Source organism: Cyprinus carpio, unplaced genomic scaffold (assembly GCF_018340385.1).
Source record: "Cyprinus carpio isolate SPL01 unplaced genomic scaffold, ASM1834038v1 S000006466, whole genome shotgun sequence".
In the NCBI taxonomy this organism is placed as follows: domain Eukaryota; kingdom Metazoa; phylum Chordata; class Actinopteri; order Cypriniformes; family Cyprinidae; genus Cyprinus; species Cyprinus carpio.
The window spans coordinates 1-20,091 of record NW_024879145.1 but is presented as its reverse complement, the minus strand read 5'-3'; the positions used below and the strand labels follow the sequence as shown (position 1 = coordinate 20,091).

At 44.3% G+C, this 20,091-nt stretch overlaps 1 protein-coding gene across 2 annotated transcripts in view; it reads right to left on the bottom strand.

The window, feature by feature from the left end:
- The window catches only part of LOC109049253 (solute carrier family 12 member 2), a 52,091-nt gene extending 41,986 nt beyond the window's left edge, over positions 1 to 10,105 (bottom strand). For both annotated transcript variants that reach the window (XM_042754169.1, XM_042754170.1), the window contains exon 1: positions 9,312 to 10,105. In XM_042754169.1, coding sequence (XP_042610103.1) covers positions 9,312 to 9,794 — 483 coding nt within the window. In that variant the 5' untranslated portion in view covers positions 9,795 to 10,105. The remainder of the gene's footprint in view (positions 1 to 9,311) is intronic.
- Between the last annotated feature and the right edge of the window lie 9,986 nt (positions 10,106 to 20,091).

Here is a 20,091-nt window from a genome sequence, read left to right as displayed (position 1 = left end):
CAGCACGTAGAGTACAGTGAGACGTGAAATTCAGTGGCTGTAAACTTCCTCCAGGAATTCAACAGGACAGATGTGATGTCATGAACTTGTGCCCTCAATGCTAAGAAAGTGCTAAGAAAGGTCAAAGCAGTAATGCTTAAAGTGATGGAAGACTTTGAATTAAATTTGTGTCATGAACTTGAATTTACTTATTTTACAAATATCAATATATATAGATATATTTTCCTAGGCTTTTATTAAGTGTATGCTTAATGAATATAATAATTTTTTAACTTCCAATGAACTGTAATAGTGATGATTAAGAAAGAGGAAGTGGACTGCTGAAAGAATCATGGGCACACCCCTCCCCGCTCTCATCCAGAGTGAGTAAAAGGGCTGGACCCCTCACACCCAGGTCCCCTCCTCTGAACAGAGCACTGCGCACCAGAACAGCCAGGCACAACAAAAATAAAAAAAATCTATCTGTTTTATGAAAAGTTCAATGCCCACACTGGACAATAAACACTATTTACACTTATATTTACAACACCAAACCTGTTTACATTACCTTTCATCCGCACATCTGTATATGTATTGCCTAATGTCTATTTTGCATATTGTATATTTTGTATATTATATAAGAAAGTGTAAGTTCGTGAGAGCACACAGAAGGTATGATGGGAAACTGCAGTGTTTAAATCTGTCACAGGAAGACATTGATCTAACAGATCTGTGACCTCACTGATGATATCGCCTGCAGAAACACAGTGAGAGGCATCAGATGGCCACCATCAATACACATGACAGCCACCATAATACATTGATCTGAGAGATATGTGAACTAAATGGTGGTGTTCCGAGAACGACCGTCACCACACCGCAGCGCTCCGAGAGCGACGGTCACCACACCGCAGCGCTCCGAGAACGACCGTCACCACACCGCAGCGCTCCGAGAGCGACCGTCACCACACCGCAGCGCACCGAGAGCGACCGTCACCACACCGCAGCACTCCGAGAGCGACCGTCACCACACCGCAGCGCTCCGAGAGCGACCGTCACCACACCGCAGCGCTCCGAGAGCGACCGTCACCACACCGCAGCGCTCCGAGAGCGGCCGTCACCACACCGCGGCGCTCCGAGAGCGACCGTCACCACACCGCAGCAGCGCTCGGAGAGCGACCGTCACCACACCGCAGCGCTCCGAGAGCGACCGTCACCACACCGCGGCGCTCCGAGAGCGACCGTCACCACACCGCAGCAGCGCTCCGAGAGCGACCGTCACCACACCGCAGCGCTCCGAGAACGACCGTCACCACACCGCGGCGCTCCGAGAGCGACCGTCACCACACCGCGGCGCTCCGAGAACGACCGACCGTCACCACACCGCAGCGCTCCGAGAGCGACCGTCACCACACCGCGGCGCTCCGAGAGCGACCGTCACCACACCGCAGCAGCGCTCGGAGAGCGACCGTCACCACACCGCAGCGCTCGGAGAGCGACCATCACCACACCGCAGCAGCGCTCGGAGAGCGACCGTCACCACACCGCAGCGCTCGGAGAGCGACCGTCACCACACCGCGGCGCTCCGAGAGCGACCGTCACCACACCGCAGCGCTCCGAGAACGACCGTCACCACACCGCGGCGCTCCGAGAGCGACCGTCACCACACCGCGGCGCTCCGAGAACGACCGTCACCACACCGCGGCGCTCGGAGAGCGACCGTCACCACACCGCAGCGATCCGAGAACGACCGTCACCACACCGCAGCAGCGCTCAGAGAGCGACCGTCACCACACCGCAGCGCTCCGAGAACAACCGTCACCACACCGCGGCGCTCCGAGAGCGACCGTCACCACACCACAGCAGCGCTCGGAGAGCGATCGTCACCACACCGCAGCGCTCCGAGAACGACCGTCACCACACCGCAGCGCTCCGAGAGCGATCGTCACCACACCGCAGCGCTCCGAGAACGACCGTCACCACACCGCGGCGCTCAGAGAGCGACCGTCACCACACCGCGGCGCTCCGAGAGCGACCGTCACCACACCGCAGCAGCGCTCCGAGAGCGACCGTCACCACACCGCAGCAGCGCTCCGAGAGCGACCGTCTCCACACCGCAGCAGCGCTCCGAGAGCGACCGTCACCACACCGCGGCGCTCCGAGAACGACCGTCACCACACCGCGGCGCTCAGAGAGCGACCGTCACCACACCGCAGCGCTCCGAGAACGACCGTCACCACACCGCGGCGCTCAGAGAGCGACCGTCACCACACCGCGGCGCTCCGAGAGCGACCGTCACCACACCGCGGCGCTCCGAGCGAGAGCGACCGTCACCACACCGCAGCAGCAGCGCTCGGAGAGCGACCGTCACCACACCGCAGCGCTCCGAGAACGACCGTCACCACACCGCGGCGCTCCGAGAGCGACCGTCACCACACCGCGGCGCTCCGAGAGCGACCGTCACCACACCGCAGCGCTCCGAGAGCGACCGTCACCACACCGCAGCAGCGCTCGGAGAGCGACCGTCACCACACCGCAGCGCTCCGAGAACGACCGTCACCACACCGCGGCGCTCAGAGAGCGACCGTCACCACACCGCGGCGCTCCGAGAGCGACCGTCACCACACCGCAGCGCTCCGAGAGCGACCGTCACCACACCGCAGCGCTCCGAGAGCGACCGTCACCACACCGCGGCGCTCCGAGAGCGACCGTCACCACACCGCAGCGCTCCGAGAGCGACCGTCACCACACCGCGGCGCTCCGAGAACGACCGTCACCACACCGCAGCGCTCCGAGAGCGACCGTCACCACACCGCAGCGCTCCGAGAGCGACCGTCACCACACCGCGGCGCTCACGATGAGGAGAACTATCAGATAATCAATCAGTCTGGCCCGGTGGGCCCAGTTCAAAATCACAACATTTAAAAAACAAAAAACGAACTGCCACTGTTTGAGTGTTGTACGGATAGACCGTGTGTGTGTGTGTGTGTGTGTGTGTGTGTGTGTGAGACACTCTTTCCTTATGTGTGTGTGTGCACACATCCTCGTACCGCACCGCTCCAAACCATACTCCAAACTTAATCCAGGAAAGGTGAACATTCCTGCATCATAACTTTGACTGAAAGATGAATGTGTAGAAATTGAGCATGTCTCCAAAAATTTTGCTGAGCAGCAGGTTTAATGACTGCATTTTGTATTTTATTTTTTACAGAAATTATGTTTTGATTTATGTTTTTGATTGTTGAGCTGCAGATTAAGGCTCACTTAAGGGACTGCACTCAATCAATCAAGAATTTTATAAAATATATTGTCTTCAGTGGAATTTTTTTTTTTTTTACCCAGACATTTTAAAATAACATTTTAAAGCTGTAATCACAATACCGTGAAACCGTGTTTCTTTTTAAGGTTATCATACTGTCAGAATCTCATACCGGCCCATGCCTAATTCATTACAGTTTTATGAGTTGTCTTTTATTTAATGTATGTTTGAATAACTGCTAAGAATTTTTTAAGACACCATTAGAATATTTATATTTTAACAATAAATTAGAGAAGAGCATAATGTCCTTTACATTTATGAAACACACACACATTCTTCAGTGCATTTCTCATCTTCTCTAGCTTGTTCCCTGGGGTTGTGACGGTGAGGAAATTTTCCCACCAGTTAAAATGTGTGTGACAACACCGGTAATACAGAGATTATGATATATATCTATATCTATCTATCTATCTATCTATCTATCTATCTATCTATATCTATATAGATATAGATATAGAGATATATAGAGATAAATATATATATATTGATCGAGAGATAGATTTTTATTAGGCTTATAGCATGGTGTATTTTTGTCCAGTCAAGCAATTGACTCGGAATTGCTGCCAATTCAAAAGTGAATGTAAAATGTGTACTGCTATTTAAAAGTGAAAGAAAGTGAGTAAAAGAGTTTTGCGAGCCCCGACCCCAGTGACACCGGTATTACCGGTAACTGGTGGGAGAACTTCCTCACCGTCACAACCACAGGGAACAAGCTAGAGAAGATGAGAAACGCACGGAAGAATGTGTGTGTGTGTGTGTGTGTGTGTGTTTCAGAAATGTAAAGGACATTACGTTGCTACTCTAATACATTGAAATACAAACATTAAAATTGTGTCTGTAAAAATTTTTCTTAGCAGCTTTCAAACGTACATTAATTAAAAGACAACTGAAGTAAAACTATAATGAACATGTAATATAGTGCATGTGAATCAAGATGCTTATCTCTAGTGGTTTTTCTAGCCAGCACTGAACGTAAAGTTGCGTAACATTCTTCACAAGCTGTTTTGTGACATTTTTCACAAGCTGAGGGATTACAGGAGACATTCCAGTAAGTTGTACGGTTTTTCAACATTTGGTTCACATGTGCTCGTGCTCATTTTCACTTGTCCAAATTTTGGTTCATCACTAGTGTTTTAATATAAAGCTCGTTTTGATGAGGAGCAGTCAGTCACGGAAACACTGAGCTCAGGTGTGATAAAGGTGAAGTGTGTCCACTGGGACGCCGTCTTCATCACGCGTGCAGATCAGCGCCGCTCACGGGACGAGCATCACTATGGAGACGCGGCGGGGGACGAGGGCTCCTTCTGATGCCAGCACAATTATTACATCACAATCAGTGAATAAATCACACTGGCCTTCATCAGGGATCTGTGTGAATTCTTGATGAAAACACTGAATGGACAGTCATCTTAGGCCGTGTGTTTACAGAACCAGACTCACTCCTGAAATGGTCATGACTGACATTATGGTAACCATTAGACACGCGTGTTTAGCTGTGGCTTTGAACAAGAAACGTCAATTCCAAGAGTTTAAACCGTTAGGGATCCAGCATATTTTGACTAAAGTAATATTAGCATGCAAAGACTTATGTTTGGCAGTTTTAACTAAACCATTGTTGACACAGTCTTCCAATGTTGCCATATCCTCTTATTACTGTCTCTTTAGGCTTGTTAGGACATGGTCATAAAGAAACCACTTCATGGAGGGAGTAAAGTGGGCAGTTGTGGGTCATAATATTTTGGTCGTATTTCCAGCATTTGGACTCATTTTATTTTGGTCTTGTTTTTGTTTGCTGTTTTTCACAGCAAGATCTGGCAACACTGATTCTTCAGTCCAGATGTCAGAGGGAGAAAGACCGGAGTCAAACGGCACAAATGAGTGAGGACTTGTTCCTCCCGTTCTGTGATTTTCACAGTTCTCAAAATAACAAATCCCTACCATTACATTTTGCACAACAGCTTTGGCAAAGCATCTGTCAACTGATTTAAAATTGAAGTGCAATGTGACTTAGTTGTGTATGTAGTATATAGTTTGTTGGACTGCACATATCATCATCATCATCATCATCTAACTGCCCGGCATCCTAAAACACTAGTGTTAATGTAATGTAGACTGACACAATATCAAAACTATAAAGAGGTCCCAGTCCACTTTAAAGTCCAGGTACAGGTCAACACAAAGACTTCTTGCTCTGTTCGATCTGCACACTGTAAAAGGGGTGGAGCTCTTCTTCGTGAACCCATAAGTGCACCGGATTCATGCATTTAACATCAGAAAGCAATGCAGCAGCAGAGATGTTGAAGATGTTCACATGACCACCGCTCGGTACGGACTGAACACTTTTCAATTCAAGCATACTTTCCCAAAAGAACTTGCCCAAACGTCCAAAAACAGAACATGTAACTGTGGACTGCTCTACACACCTCTACTATGCCAGCTTTCATGAAAGCGGTTGCCAGATCCCCGAATCAGAGCTTCGCTGTTACAAAGATACATTTTCTGCCGGTGTTTGCTTATTTTAAGCAATCTGGCAACCATGCACACGCAAATGCTCCTCATTGTGGAAGCGCCGTCGACGATGATCTGTAAACACTAACAAGCTGGAGTTTAGTGATTAATGACCTACTCTTCCCTGCGGATGATCTCTGACCTACTTTCTCCTCGATCTGAATTTCTGTATTTTTGATTTTTAAATATTGAATTTGATGATCTGAATTTCCTCTTCATCTTGAAAGCTTGAAGCTGTATTTTTAAAAACTGGATATTTGCAGTCTAAGATTTCAGAACAAAAAAATTTGCTGTTTGAAAATACATGCCTTTAAAACTCTGCCATGAAAATATTCAGTTGTGTTGAATTTCAAATGTTTAATATTCAAGTAAAAAAATTAAAAATTCAGAACTATGTTAAATGCCACATTATATTCAGTTGTGTTGAATGACTCAAATTTACACAATGCAAATTCAGTCCGATCTGTCATATGACACGCTCCACACAAAACTCCCTGCTGAGCTGTGATCTCGGACTCTGCTGGCGGCTGTCAGGGGCTTGATATGATAAAGACGAGCGCAGCATCTGTCTATATCACATCACTGAGCCTCTGTGTCTGTCTCTCACAGCTTCAGTAGTTCAGCATGTGTTCCCGCTCAGTCACAGCTCTGGGAATAAATCAGTCCTGACAGGATTCTTCCAATAACATGCGTCCGCATCGAGCCTCAGTCACACTACCTACACGTGCCGCACAGATAAAATCAATGAATACTTTAGTGAATATGACATAACTTGTTGCTCTAATGAAATACTTGAAGTGTTAAAGCAACGACTGGAAAACCAGACGCCAAGCGTCACAGCGTGTATTTGACAGCCATAAAGACCCACTGGCTCCATATCTGTTTAAACTCACTGCCAGCAGCCAAACACCCGTTCCATTCAGTCATGGACGGCTGTACAGTACCGTCCTGTGTGTAACTTCAACAGGAGAACACTTCGATCTGGAAGAATGATGACTTTACTAGAACCTTAAACGGGTCACAAACTGACCACTTGAGTCAGAACACATCCATCTGTCTGGTTTAATAAAGCTGAAGAAGAAAATAAAACAAGAGGAATAACATCAGCCACTTCGAATGACCCGAAGATTATTTGGACAGGACCAGAGTAACTGACATCCATTAAAAGAACAAACAGAAGAAAAGAGCTGTGGATCTGACACAGCTTAACTCCATTCTCCAGAAGACACACAGCTGAACAGATGTGTTTACAGCAGCGGTGTTGACTTACTGACAGCTGCTACACAAAGCACACAAACACATCACCAGAGCCTCAGTGTGACGGACCGGACAGCACATTCCTCCAGCAGGTGAAGACTAAACCACTCGCCACCGTCACAGAACACCAGCTGTGACTCACCCACTCAAACTGAAGGTTAATGGCTGTTTAAACCACAAATGTACACCTTGTTCCTCCCAAAAATGGTTTTAAGAGAGAGAGAACATGTAACGCCTGCAGTCAGACAGCACAGTGCTACTGCAGCACAAGCTCACACACGGAGAGCAGACGATGACCCGAGCGTTCACATCTCACCTGAGTCTCACCTGAACACGAGTCCACCTGACCGGCTCGATGACCGCTGCACTCGCACAGCAGCTGCTGGTAAACATGACAGCATTGACTCTTACAGCATCATTTTATTCTAAATGGAGAGGCAATATTAATATGTTTTTCTTGTATCCCTTACTTAGAATGTGAACATACACCTTAACTATTTTTCCTATTAAATAAATGTTCTATATTTTAGTTCAATACTATTTATTTAATATTTCGAGGGGAGCATTTGGTACAAAATACTATGTGCAATAATTATGAACCACTTGAAATATTTATTTCTCATATTTCTATAACTTAAATATTACAATTAGCGCAGTAGGCCTATTTAAGGTTAAAACCAATGCAAAGAGGCAAGTTAGAGTCATTTTAACAAAGCATAATTTTTATTTGTAATGCCATGGTTTAGCCACTAGGAATAACTCTTTAATAAATATACACGCATCTACTAGTCTAGTTTCTCAGAAGAGTGTTCAGCTCATACCTGCTTATTAGTTTTCAAGTTTTGCATTAGAATAAATATTTGAACATGATTAAACACTAGGACTTTTAAAGTGAAATTTAAAAAGTTCATAAATTGCATCTTTTTATTTTATTTTAATGATACTCGTGTAAGTGAATATTAATGAAAACAAGCAAATACTGAATTTAACCCAAGAAAACAGAAGTTCTGTATCTCGTTCTCCAGTGCATACATCTGCACAGACACTGAACCATGAGATCTCTCTCTCTCTCTCTCTCTCTCATGATTATAATCACTGCTGCAGAGGAAATCAAGAGCGGTCAGAGATGCATGTTCATGTTTCAGCACACACACACACACACACACACACACACACACACACAACCCCAGCTCAAGACATGTTTAATTGACGCTGTTATCTCCTGCATCTGTTCATGAGGAAGTCAGTGAATGCTTTGGCACCGAACGAGTGGAAACGACTGTTAAACACGTGTGCGCCAGAACTCACCTCAAACAAGCTTCTCTAAAACTTGGCATCAAAGCGTCTTACAAAAGCACTTAACTAGATAAACTGCCTGCTCACAACAGCCAGAGTCATCAGAGAGCCGAGAACCTGCTCCCAAACTAACTAGTGCAGAACCAGCCCCTCACAGGGAACAGAGACGGAGCCACCAGAACCAGCACCACTGTTACAGAACCAGCCGCACCGGTGAAGCTAGCAGACAGAGTCTGAGTCTCTCACACACACACACACACACACACAGAGACACTCACACACAGAGACACACACACACACACACACACACAGACACAGAGACACTCACACACACAGAGACACTCACACACACACACACACACACACACACACACACACACACACACAGAGACACTCACACACAGAGACACTCACACACACACACACAGAGACACACACACACACACACACACACACACACAGAGACACACACACACACACACACACACACACACACAGAGACACACACAGTCTCTCACACACACACACACAGACACAGGAGACACAGCACAGACACAGAGACACTCACACACACAGAGACACTCACACACACAGACACACACACACACAGAGAGTCCAGAGGAAGAATGTAAACACGCCTGGCTTTGTGTTTTCACAACACTGCACTACATGTAGAATGATACAGTGAAGAGTCTGATCTCCAGATATCACACACACACACACACACACACACACACACACACACACACACACACACACACACACACACACACACTCTCTCTCTCACACACACACAGGTCAAAGGTCACAGCGCTGCATGTTGACTCAAGTGTTAAAGACAAACATGTGACACGAAGCCAGTGTTTACTGCTCTCATCTGACAGCAGACGAGCGGAGCGTCATCACACACGTGTCCCCGGTGTGCTCGGGACCGAGGTGTCCGCGCGCGTACCTTGTCCAGCTCGTCGTGCAGCTCGGAGAGGGTGGGTCTGATCAGCTTCTCGCCCAGCGGCGCGGCGGTCTGCCGGTAGAAGTCGATGTTGGGCACGGCGTCGATGGTGTTGTGTCCGAAGGTGCGGAGGTAGTAGGTGTTGGTGTGGGTGTCGTAGTGATGGTGCTGCTGGCTGCTCTCGCTCATCACCGTGTCCCCGTTCTGCGCGATCTCCGCCGGCGCGGCGTCCGGACTCGAGGCCGCGAAGTTCACGACCCGAAACCGGCCCTTGGCTTCCTCGGAATCCCGGAGCCCGTCGAAGGGCGGCACGGCGGCGTACTCGGGCGGGGAGTCGGAGGCCACCGCTGTTCCGCCGTCCCCCGCGGCCTCTGACACCAGGTCCACCTGGAAGCGGCTCTGGCTCGGGGTCGGTCGGGACTTCAGCGCGTCAGGCGCGGAGAGATGGTCGCTCGCGGCGGCGGGGGGCGGAGGGGACGCCGACATGACGAGTCAGAAAAGCCTTCCGAGAGCGGATAGTGTCCGACAGAAGCGCACACGAGCCGACAGGCGTGACTGATGCTCAGGAAGACTGAAGTAACGCGCACGCGGATGCAAATGAAGAACAGCGACACGTCCAGTCAACCGCGCTCGAGGAACTATCCGTCGCGCTCACGAGGACTCCCAACACACAGATTATCTCCGGGAAGCGTGCTTTCCGTGACTAATTTACGCCGTGATGCTGCGCGACCTTGCCGCAACTCCTCCTCCTGAGCGCGCGAGTCTCGCCGCTTTATACGCGCACTGCAGCAGCGGCGATGCTGGGCGGCATCGCGAGAGGAGGCGTGCTCGCGAGATCTGCCCGCTCCATCACACACACACACACACACACACAGAACTGTATCGTTACAGACGAGAGTGAAGCACGTATCAGCGGCTGTGTTTAAACAAACCGTTCATTAAAGCTGAAACACAGCCTGACCGATCACAACAATCACCACACTAGTGATCATCAAATCCTGTAACCGATTATATTACAGACTTTACTTTAAACTCTTCCCTTTTCACACAAAACCTCCTGCTCTGTAGAAACCATGTCAGTTTCAAGTCAAGGGTTAGCATTATTAACACTGAATTAATAAACACATGAAATTAAATTAATGACAGAAAAATTAGGAATGTTGGCCAATAAATATATAACAGGAATATAACAGCTTGACAGTAAACCGTTTTTTTGTTTGTTTGGTTTTTGCAGGATTGTCTTATATTAATGTCCGTTAAAAGAAGACAGTAAAATATATATATATGTTAAAAAAAAAAAAAAAAAAAACACGTCCAGCCACTTTCTCCAAAATCGTTTAATTATGACAGAAACAGCAATGCATCATCTAATCTAGATCATGTTTGCAGTGGATAAAAACGTGCAATATATATTCAGACCTAGTGGAGTGATAGTAAATAATAATATAGTAAGTAATTGTAAAGTTGCATAAGCTCATTACTCAGTGTCATGTCCATATAAATCATTATTATGGTTTCTGTGAGTAGCACCTGCAGTTCTGAAAGGATTTAAGTTACTAGAGTAAAACAGCTGAAGCTAGCACACTTCAAAACACAGTGATCCTGGGTCTCTGGGGACACGGTGAAAGGCGTTGTTCTGTCACACTGAGAGGTTTGCGTTCTTTTATTCCACTTGGCCTGTCTCTTGTTGTTATTCTGTGTGTCTGTGCTGTTCTTCAGTTCGGAGCGCCACCTGCTGGCTCTTACCCAAAACCGCACCAGAGTTTCAGACTCTGGTCAGAAGCATGTCATCATTGCATTGAGACAGACATTAGAGCCACATATAAAGGTATCTATAGAATAGCTTTGCGTTTTAGAAATGGACATAATATTTAGTTTATATAGAGAGAGGAGCTGACCATTATAATGTGACTGTAATGGTAAAGAAAACAACAACAACAAAAAAAGGAAAAACATGCTTGGCTGAGTTTTGTATCCTACCAGCTCTCATTACTCTCAGAGTTCATAATGTAAGAGGACACATAAAGAAATGGCCATCTTAAAGGAATCGTGAGTTTGGGAGAGTGTTTGTGGGATCTTTTCCCTGCAGCAGCTGTTGAACTCACCCTCAGCTTACATTAACACATATTACACATTCATTTGTGTCTGAACTGAATGAAAGTGCTGTAAACTAAATCCTACCTGTCCCAAAACTGACTTCTCTTATAAAACAGCATATATAGAAACAAAGTGAATGTTTGATGGCAGTCCTGTTACGATCAGCTGATACAGGCAGCGTTACGCTTTCCTTTGCTAATGTTGGAGGCTTGCTCTAAAGCTGTATGACAGTCAGTCACTGTTTACAAAGCCAGAAACCACAGAAATCAATGAGACGGGCCGTAAAGTGAATACTACTATTGCACACAAAGAAAAAAAGTATGTGGTGTTGATGTGGGAGTGTTCAGATCCTGGCCACAGAGATCAGATCATGTTTGCAGGGCTATTTCACTACGGATTACAAAATACATACTTTAAAAACTTGACTCGGTTTTCCTTTGCATATTATTTTTAACAACATCAGTTTTCCACAAAATGTCTTGAAGGAAAAAAGAAGAATTATTTACTGATGCTCAACACGATGCATCAAGAGCTGGAGGGTGTACACTTTTTGAACTGGATCGAAAAATAAATTGTACTAATTTTATTAACTTCTGAAGAGCTGTACTGTACTGTATATGATCTTAAACAAAATAAGAAAAAGTACACATCATGGCTCTTAATGATTTGTTTCTTCTTGCGCATCAGTGAATGTCTTCACCTTCTGTAATAGCGGTGTAGTCACTCGGCTGTCCTCAGTGTGAAAAGATGGATCTGAAAACCATACAGTCAGATATGTGCAGGATTTATCTGAAGAACTGCTCATGAACACAGATCTGAACAGAGCTCCACACTAACATGCTTCCGCTGCTCAGACATGACCCATCAAGAACCAGTGTTCAGCTGCTCATGTTAACTCCGGACCCAAACTCAAATCACATGATACCTGTGTTTAATGGACACGTGCCCTAAAACCACAAATAATCACAAATGTGTCAAAGCTTCATAAAGCAGTGTTTCAAACACCCATTACTCTTCTTATCCCATGTGAGTGCAGACTGTTCCACATGATGTTCAGGACTTATGGGAATGAGGGTGTGTAAATAATGACTGAATGTTGATTTTAGGGTAGACCTAATATAAAATAGAGTTAAATAGGAACTAAAAGAGAAGAGCTGACTTCACAAGACTACATAAAGCACAACTGTGTGTACCTGAGAAGAGAGTAACAGTACAAGAGGGACGGTAACGCAGGCTTGGGTTGAGTGGGATCCATGTGCGGTTTATTTGGTGAAAACAAGCCCAAGGTACAAGCGTGCACTGGTCGAAATATCAGTACTTTCAGCACTTCCTGTTTGACTTCTGCTTCCTTCTCGCTGGCGTCTCTGCTAGTTTCTGTGTGCTGTGACAGCAGACAGTAGTCCTTCATGAGGGTCCTCTGTGCTAGATCTGAGGGCTTTGGTTCACGATCAGTCCCACAGCACCTGATTCAGGTCTTCAGCTGGTCAGGAGAGAGATCCATTACTCCACGGAGTGTGTCAGATGAGCGCGATCAGATGTGCAGCTCTGGAGTGTGACTCTGTAAATGGAGAGGTCTTCTTACCGAGGCAGATATGGCACTGCAGCTACAGCACTGTTCATTCTGACAGACTGAATACTTCTCCTGCACTGCACTCGCTCAAATTAGCCCTCTTTTATGCATCTCAGAAAGAGTCCATCAACTTTATTTGACCGCTCAAAGTCTACAATGATGTGATCATGTTGACCGTGCTGATGTTGGGGTGATGTACATCAGCCTCCAGAACGAGAATGATTAGAAACATACACACAGATAACAAGAAAGCACTGAAACAATGCTAAATCAACAATGTGTCAATGTTAATGGCACTGGATTAATGTTACAAAGCAATCCTGCTTCAACATCACTTTTACACCCTCACTCAATGTTGAATTAAAAAAAAAAAAAAATTGCAATTGAATCAGATACATTGTGATTTTACATCACTGTTGTTGAATCAACATTGAAATGAAGAAGAAGAATCAATGTTGTTATAATGTTGGCTCAACATCAGCTGATGTTGAAGTTAGAAAAACAAAAATCAGTGGTCACTGAATCAACATTACACTGTGATCACTCTAAAAACATCTGAACTGTAATGTTCAACATCAATGTCTCCATCACGCCCCTCATGAGCTAATATTAGAACTACACTTCGATGCTGCTTCATCATGACCAGTAGCGGCTCCTGAGCGTAAATTGGGGGCAGATTCTGGGTCGTAGCGCTAATATTTGAAAAACATTTTGTAAGCTTTATAATCTAATCTCTGAACACATGGGGACAAAACGTTTGGCAGAGATGTGTGTGTTATCCTGTGGGTGGTGTGCTAATGTTGATTGACAGGCTCGAAGTAATGTTACACACTGCTGTGTGTAGCAACACAACATGCTGTATAATAATAGCCTTAATACAGTATTTATCACCTCCAGATGTTGATTTTTAAAGTTGTGGAGCAATTCAGGTAAGGAAAGAATATCATATGTCTGTTCTCAGAATAAACCTAGTGATTTAGAAAGTGGCCTAATGGTTTGAGAGTTTGACTCCTAACCCTAAGGTTGTGGGTTCGAGTCTCGGGTCAGTAATACCACGTGTGTGTGTGTGTGTTCACTGCTCCGGGTGTGTGTTCACTCTGTGTGTGTGTGTTCACTGCTGTGTGTGTGTGTGTGTGTTCACTGCTCCGGGTGTGTATGTTCACGGTGTGTGTGTGTGTGTGTGTGTTCACTGCTGTGTGTGTGTACTTTGGATGGGTTAAATGTAGAGCACCAATTCTGAGTATGGGTCACCATACTTGGCTGAATGTCACTTCACTTTTCACTTTATTTTTGGCTTTTTGTCTTTTGGATTTTATTAATTTATTAATTTGTTCATTTTATCTTGTATTTCAGTTAGTTGGGATTATAGTTACTTTACTGTTGCATTAACATAGCTGAAGCGGACTGATATCGTCTTGGTGGAGCGAGGTTCAGGTAAAGCAGGAGTGTCAAACTCAGTTCCTGGAGGGCCGGAGCCCTGCAGAGGTGTGTTCCAGCCCTGCTCCAACACACACACCATGTAGTTTTCTAAAGCCTGAAGGACTTGATTAGTTCAATCAGGTGTGGTTAATTAGGGTTGAATCTAAACTCTGCAGGGCTCCGGCCCTCCAGGAACTGAGTTTGACACCCCTGACATAAAAGTAACGGGAAAACAAGCGGGGCAGTCTCAAAACTGCCCCAGTGGCTCTCAATTAGAGCGCGCTGCAGTTCCCCTTTTCACCACAGATTTACGTTGCAAAATTGTGGGGCGCTGTTGAGCTCGGTAGGGCTCAGGCACCATCTGCCCCACTTAGTATCACTTACACATGCCTGCTGAAGCCATGCGCGGGATTCTGATATATACTGCTTACTTTACGACTTAAAATAGTCTACAATTTATTCTTGATTTAGTTTATATAGAGGTCTATGTTTTGGATGAATATTTTGGTCATCCAAAATCAGATCAGAGAGTTAAATGAAAACACTTCAACAGCAGCTGAGCCATTTTTTATTTTATTTTGCTTTTTGTTTTTTTTTAAACAACAATAACATGATACATCAGACAAAACTTAAAAGTAAAACACACATTAAGTAAATAAAAAATAAATAAAGATAGAATTAGAAGAAAAAATGGGATACAATACATATCAGTTAAAAAAAATAAAATAAAATAAAACTCAGATCAAGTCATGTGGCACTGTTTTTATGTAATTCAAAAAAGGTTCCCAAATTTGATCAAATAATTCACCTCTGCCCTTGAGCAAGTATGTTTTTTTCTCCATTCTGTCACTGATGGAGTTTTGGTTCCTCTGGCTTGCTTAGTTGGGGACACTTCATTTACAGTGATATCGTTGACTTGATTGCAAATTATTGCACAGATACTATTTAAACTGAACTGAGCTGCATGATGACATCACTGAATTCAGTGATGAACTGCCTTTAACTGAAAAATAAGTGTTTACTATTGTTCTTCTGCATTACTGACACACGATTTTTCATTTTAATACTGTAAAGCTGCTTTGACACAATCTGTATTGTTAAAAGTGCTATATAAATAAAGGTGACTTGACCTCTGAGTCCACTGGGAAATCAATTCCAGCAGTTCCATGAATCTTTGATATAACATCACATACTCGTATCCAAAACACCTTTACTGTTTTGTGCACTTAGAATGCAAACAAAAAAAGTGCCTTCTTCTGTGCCGCATCTAAAGCAAAAGACTGAAATACAGGTCCTTCTCAAAAAATTAGCATATTGTGATAAAAGTTCATTATTTTCCATAATGTAATGATAAAATTAAACTTTCATATATTTTAGATTCATTGCACACCAACTGAAATATTTCAGGTCTTTTATTGTTTTAATACTGATGATTTTGGCATACAGCTCATGAAAACCCAAAATTCCTATCTCAAAAAATTAGCATATCATGAAAAGGTTCTCTAAACGAGCTATTAACCTAATCATCTGAATCAACTAATTAACTCTAAACACCTGCACAAGATTCCTGAGGCTTTTAACAACTCCCAGCCTGGTTCATTACTCAAAACCGCAATCATGGGTAAGACTGCCGACCTGACTGCTGTCCAGAAGGCCATCATTGACACCCTCAAGCGAGAGGGTAAGACACAGAAAGACATTTCTGAACGAATAGGCTGTTCCCAGAGTGCTGTATCAAGGCACCTCAGTGGGAAGTCTGTGGGAAGGAAAAAGTGTGGCAAAAAACGCTGCACAATGAGAAGAGGTGACCGGACCCTGAGGAAGATTGTGGAGAAGGACTGATTCCAGACCTTGGGGGACCTGCGGAAGCAGTGGACTGAGTCTGGAGTAGAAACATCCAGAGCCACCGTGCACAGGCGTGTGCTTTTGAACCAGAAACAGCGGCAGAAGCGCCTGACCTGGGCTACAGAGAAGCAGCACTGGACTGTTGCTCAGTGGTCCAAAGTACTTTTTTTTCAGATGAAAGCAAATTTTGCATGTCATTCTGAAATCAAGGTGCCAGAGTCTGGAGGAAGACTGGGGAGAAGGAAATGCCAAAATGCCTGAAGTCCAGTGTCAAGTACCCACAGTCAGTGATGGTCTGGGGTGCCATGTCAGCTGCTGGTGTTGGTCCACTGTGTTTTATCAAGGGCAGGGTCAGTGCAGCTAGCTATCAGGAGATTTTGGAGCACTTCATGCTTCCATCTGCTGAAAAGCTTTATGGAGATGAAGATTTCGTTTTTCAGCACGACCTGGCACCTGCTCACAGTGCCAAAACCACTGGTAAATGGTTTACTGACCATGGTATTACTGTGCTCAATTGGCCTGCCAACTCTCCTGACCTGAAGCCCATAGAGAATCTGTGGGATATTGTGAAGAGAAAGTTGAGAGACGCAAGACCCAACACTCTGGATGAGCTTAAGGCCGCTATCGAAGCATCCTGGGCCTCCATAACACCTCAGCAGTGCCACAGGCTGATTGCCTCCATGCCACGCCGCATTGAAGCAGTCATTTCTGCAAAAGGATTCCCGACCAAGTATTGAGTGCATAACTGAACATAATTATTTGAAGGTTGACTTTTTTTGTATTAAAAACACTTTTCTTTTATTGGTCGGATGAAATATGCTAATTTTTTGAGATAGGAATTTTTGGGTTTTCATGAGCTGTATGCCAAAATCATCAGTATTAAAACAATAAAAGACCTGAAATATTTCAGTTGGTGTGCAATGAATCTAAAATATATGAAAGTTTAATTTTATCATTACATTATGGAAAATAATGAACTTTTATCACAATATGCTAATTTTTTGAGAAGGACCTGTACTGTTGTTAAACTCATGTAGTCTGGATGGAGTGTAGTACAGCTGGGGTAAAAAAAAAATCATCTGGATTAATCTATACCCAACATTCAGGATCTTCATCTGTTCTCACCCCCAACTCCTGCTTCCATCTACTTTTGGATTTGTCTGGGTCATCTAGGGGCTGATTTGAAGTCAAAGCTCCATATATTCTAGAAATTTATCAGAATGAAAGAGTTGCTCAATAAATGTCAATGTGTTTGCTCACTGAAGGAAAGAGTGCAAAGTGTAATAAAGGCAAGACATGGGCCATGTATGAACTGCCTCTGTCCTTAAAGGGGTCATGACATGGTTTTTTTATTTTATTATTATGGTCCCCTAGGTGCAATTATAGTATTACTATAGTTTTTTAAAAAAAAAAAACTTTTAAAATGTAGTGAATTATGACATTTTCCCACCCTGTTTCTCATCCTTTGATTCAAACAGTCTGTTTTTGGGTTGTTTCCCCTTTAAGACTTCAGTGTTAACACCCATTGTTATGATTGGCTAACGACAGCGCCTATGGACCAATTATTAACACCCCCAGCCAGAACATTTGTGGATTGAGCGTAACTGTTTAGTAGCGGGTGATGCATTCGAAGCGATGGCTCTTGCAATGATAAAACCTTATATGTTTGAGCACATCTGCGTGGCATTGTTATTTTCCTGTACACAGACCCACTCGCTGTCCGTCGACTGAACACTTGTGAGGCGCGCGGCGCGACAACGATACGAAATGAGCGTAGTTGTCTTGTGCTGGAGGCGGTCATATGCACATGGTTGGAACGTTACTTCGCACCGTGATGTCACTTCTTACCATGGATCCAGAACGAGCTGTATTTAGAGCTTGATTAAATAAATGGCTCGTTTATAATGGGGAGGACGTCTTAAGCTATGAAACTTGCAGGATGTTTTAATGGTACAAAGACCTCTTATATTCAAAAAGATCAAGGCAAATTTGGTTTCTCATTTCATGACCCCTTTAATGTCACCAACTGCTCGTTTAATTTTCATCCTCAGAGTAACTGATTAATATTATGCTATAATTTTAGGTCTAATGTTAATAAATTGCAGGTCAACAGCTGTCCTTGACACGAATTGAGATGATCTATAATAAGCAGAACACACTCTTTCACAAGACGAAAACTAGTCTTACAGACCTCATGTTCACCGTTGCAAGCAGGCTGGTGAAACATGGATGAGGCTAAGTTATATACTGAACTAAGATGAAGATAATACAGAAGAGATCTGTTAAATGTTGTTGTAACTTCATTAATCAAAAGAAAGATTTCAAAGAAAAATCTTTTCAGCATTCACTCTCACTGTCTCCACCCATGCCTTTCATCAGACCTTCACTGTTCATCCAACATACTTTAAGAAACTCACCATTTTATCTCAAACAGAATGGTGGTCTGGATGAAATCCTACTTGCTGAGAAATCGAATACTAAACCGAAGTATTTAAAATACTCAACTAAGTATTAATATCTAAAGTATTGTATCTAATACATGAAGGTTGTGAAGATCAGAATATAGTCAAGTCACCTTTATTTGTATAACGCTTTATACAAAACTGATTGTGTGAAAGCAGCTTTACAGAGTCAAACAAGAAAATAGTTTGTCAATGATGCAACAAGACAGTAGCAGAGAGTCATTTATAGAATAGGGAAAGAAAAGTACAATATTTGCAGAATGTAAGCAGAAGAGAAGAAGCAGAAGCCCCCAGTCTTCTGAAACTAAACATGCTCTATGCTGTGCCTGTGTGACAGGAAGGGACTGGTGAAAGTGGAAGCTCTGTGTACTTCTCCTGCAACCAATCAATGATGTTTTATTAACAGTTCGGGAGGAGCACGTTCAGCATCCCTCCTCCAACCCAACTCCTCACTCTTGGTGGGGAAGTCGTGGCCTAATGGTTAGAGAGTCGGACTTGTAATCCAAAGGTTGTGAGTTCGAGTCTCGGGCCGGCAGGAATTGTCGGTTGGGGGAGTAAATGTACAGCACTCTCTCCACCCTCAATACCATGACTAAGGTGCCCTTGAGCAAGGCAGCGAACCGCAAACTGCCCCCCTGGGCGCTGCAGCATAAATGGCTGCCCACTGCTCTTGGTGTGTGTTCATGGTGTGTGTGTGTTCACTGCTGTGTGTGTGCACTTTGGATGGGTTAAATGCAGAGCACGAATTCTGAGTATGGGTCACCATACTTGGCTGTATGTCACGTCACTTTCACTTTTCTTTTTTTTTTTTTTACTATTGCTATCCCAGCTTGCAGATCTGGAGGGGTTCTCTGGGTTCGGGCTAAAGTCCGAGCTCAGAGCCCTCCCTCGAACAGCACGCCTTACTTTGAAAGTCTTGCAGCAGAGGTTCTGAAGTTCATTTAGTACCTGTACAGAACACACATCGATTGTACAGAATTGTACAGAACACACATCGATTGTACAGAATTGTACAGAACACACATCGAAATCTAGGAACATTTGACACACTTCAAACACATGGAACATCTAATATGTAAAAGTTGTCACATGTTAAGTCAAAACAGATTATGGAAAGGTCATATGCCACCAAAATAAGTATTAAACAAAAATACTAATGATGTACTAATGAAAATACTAATTGAAGAGAACCGCTAATATGTGGTGGTAGTAGTTTGTGCTATGTGTAAGTCGAGAACAAAGGAGTAAGAAAGTCAAAATCATTTCAACTGATGCACAATATTGTTTTTCTGCTCAGTGTGGTTGTCACAATCTCACGATCCCAACCTGTACCCTTTATCATTCACCCCGGACTCCATTTCCCATAATCCTTTGCTTGGACTCATTATCA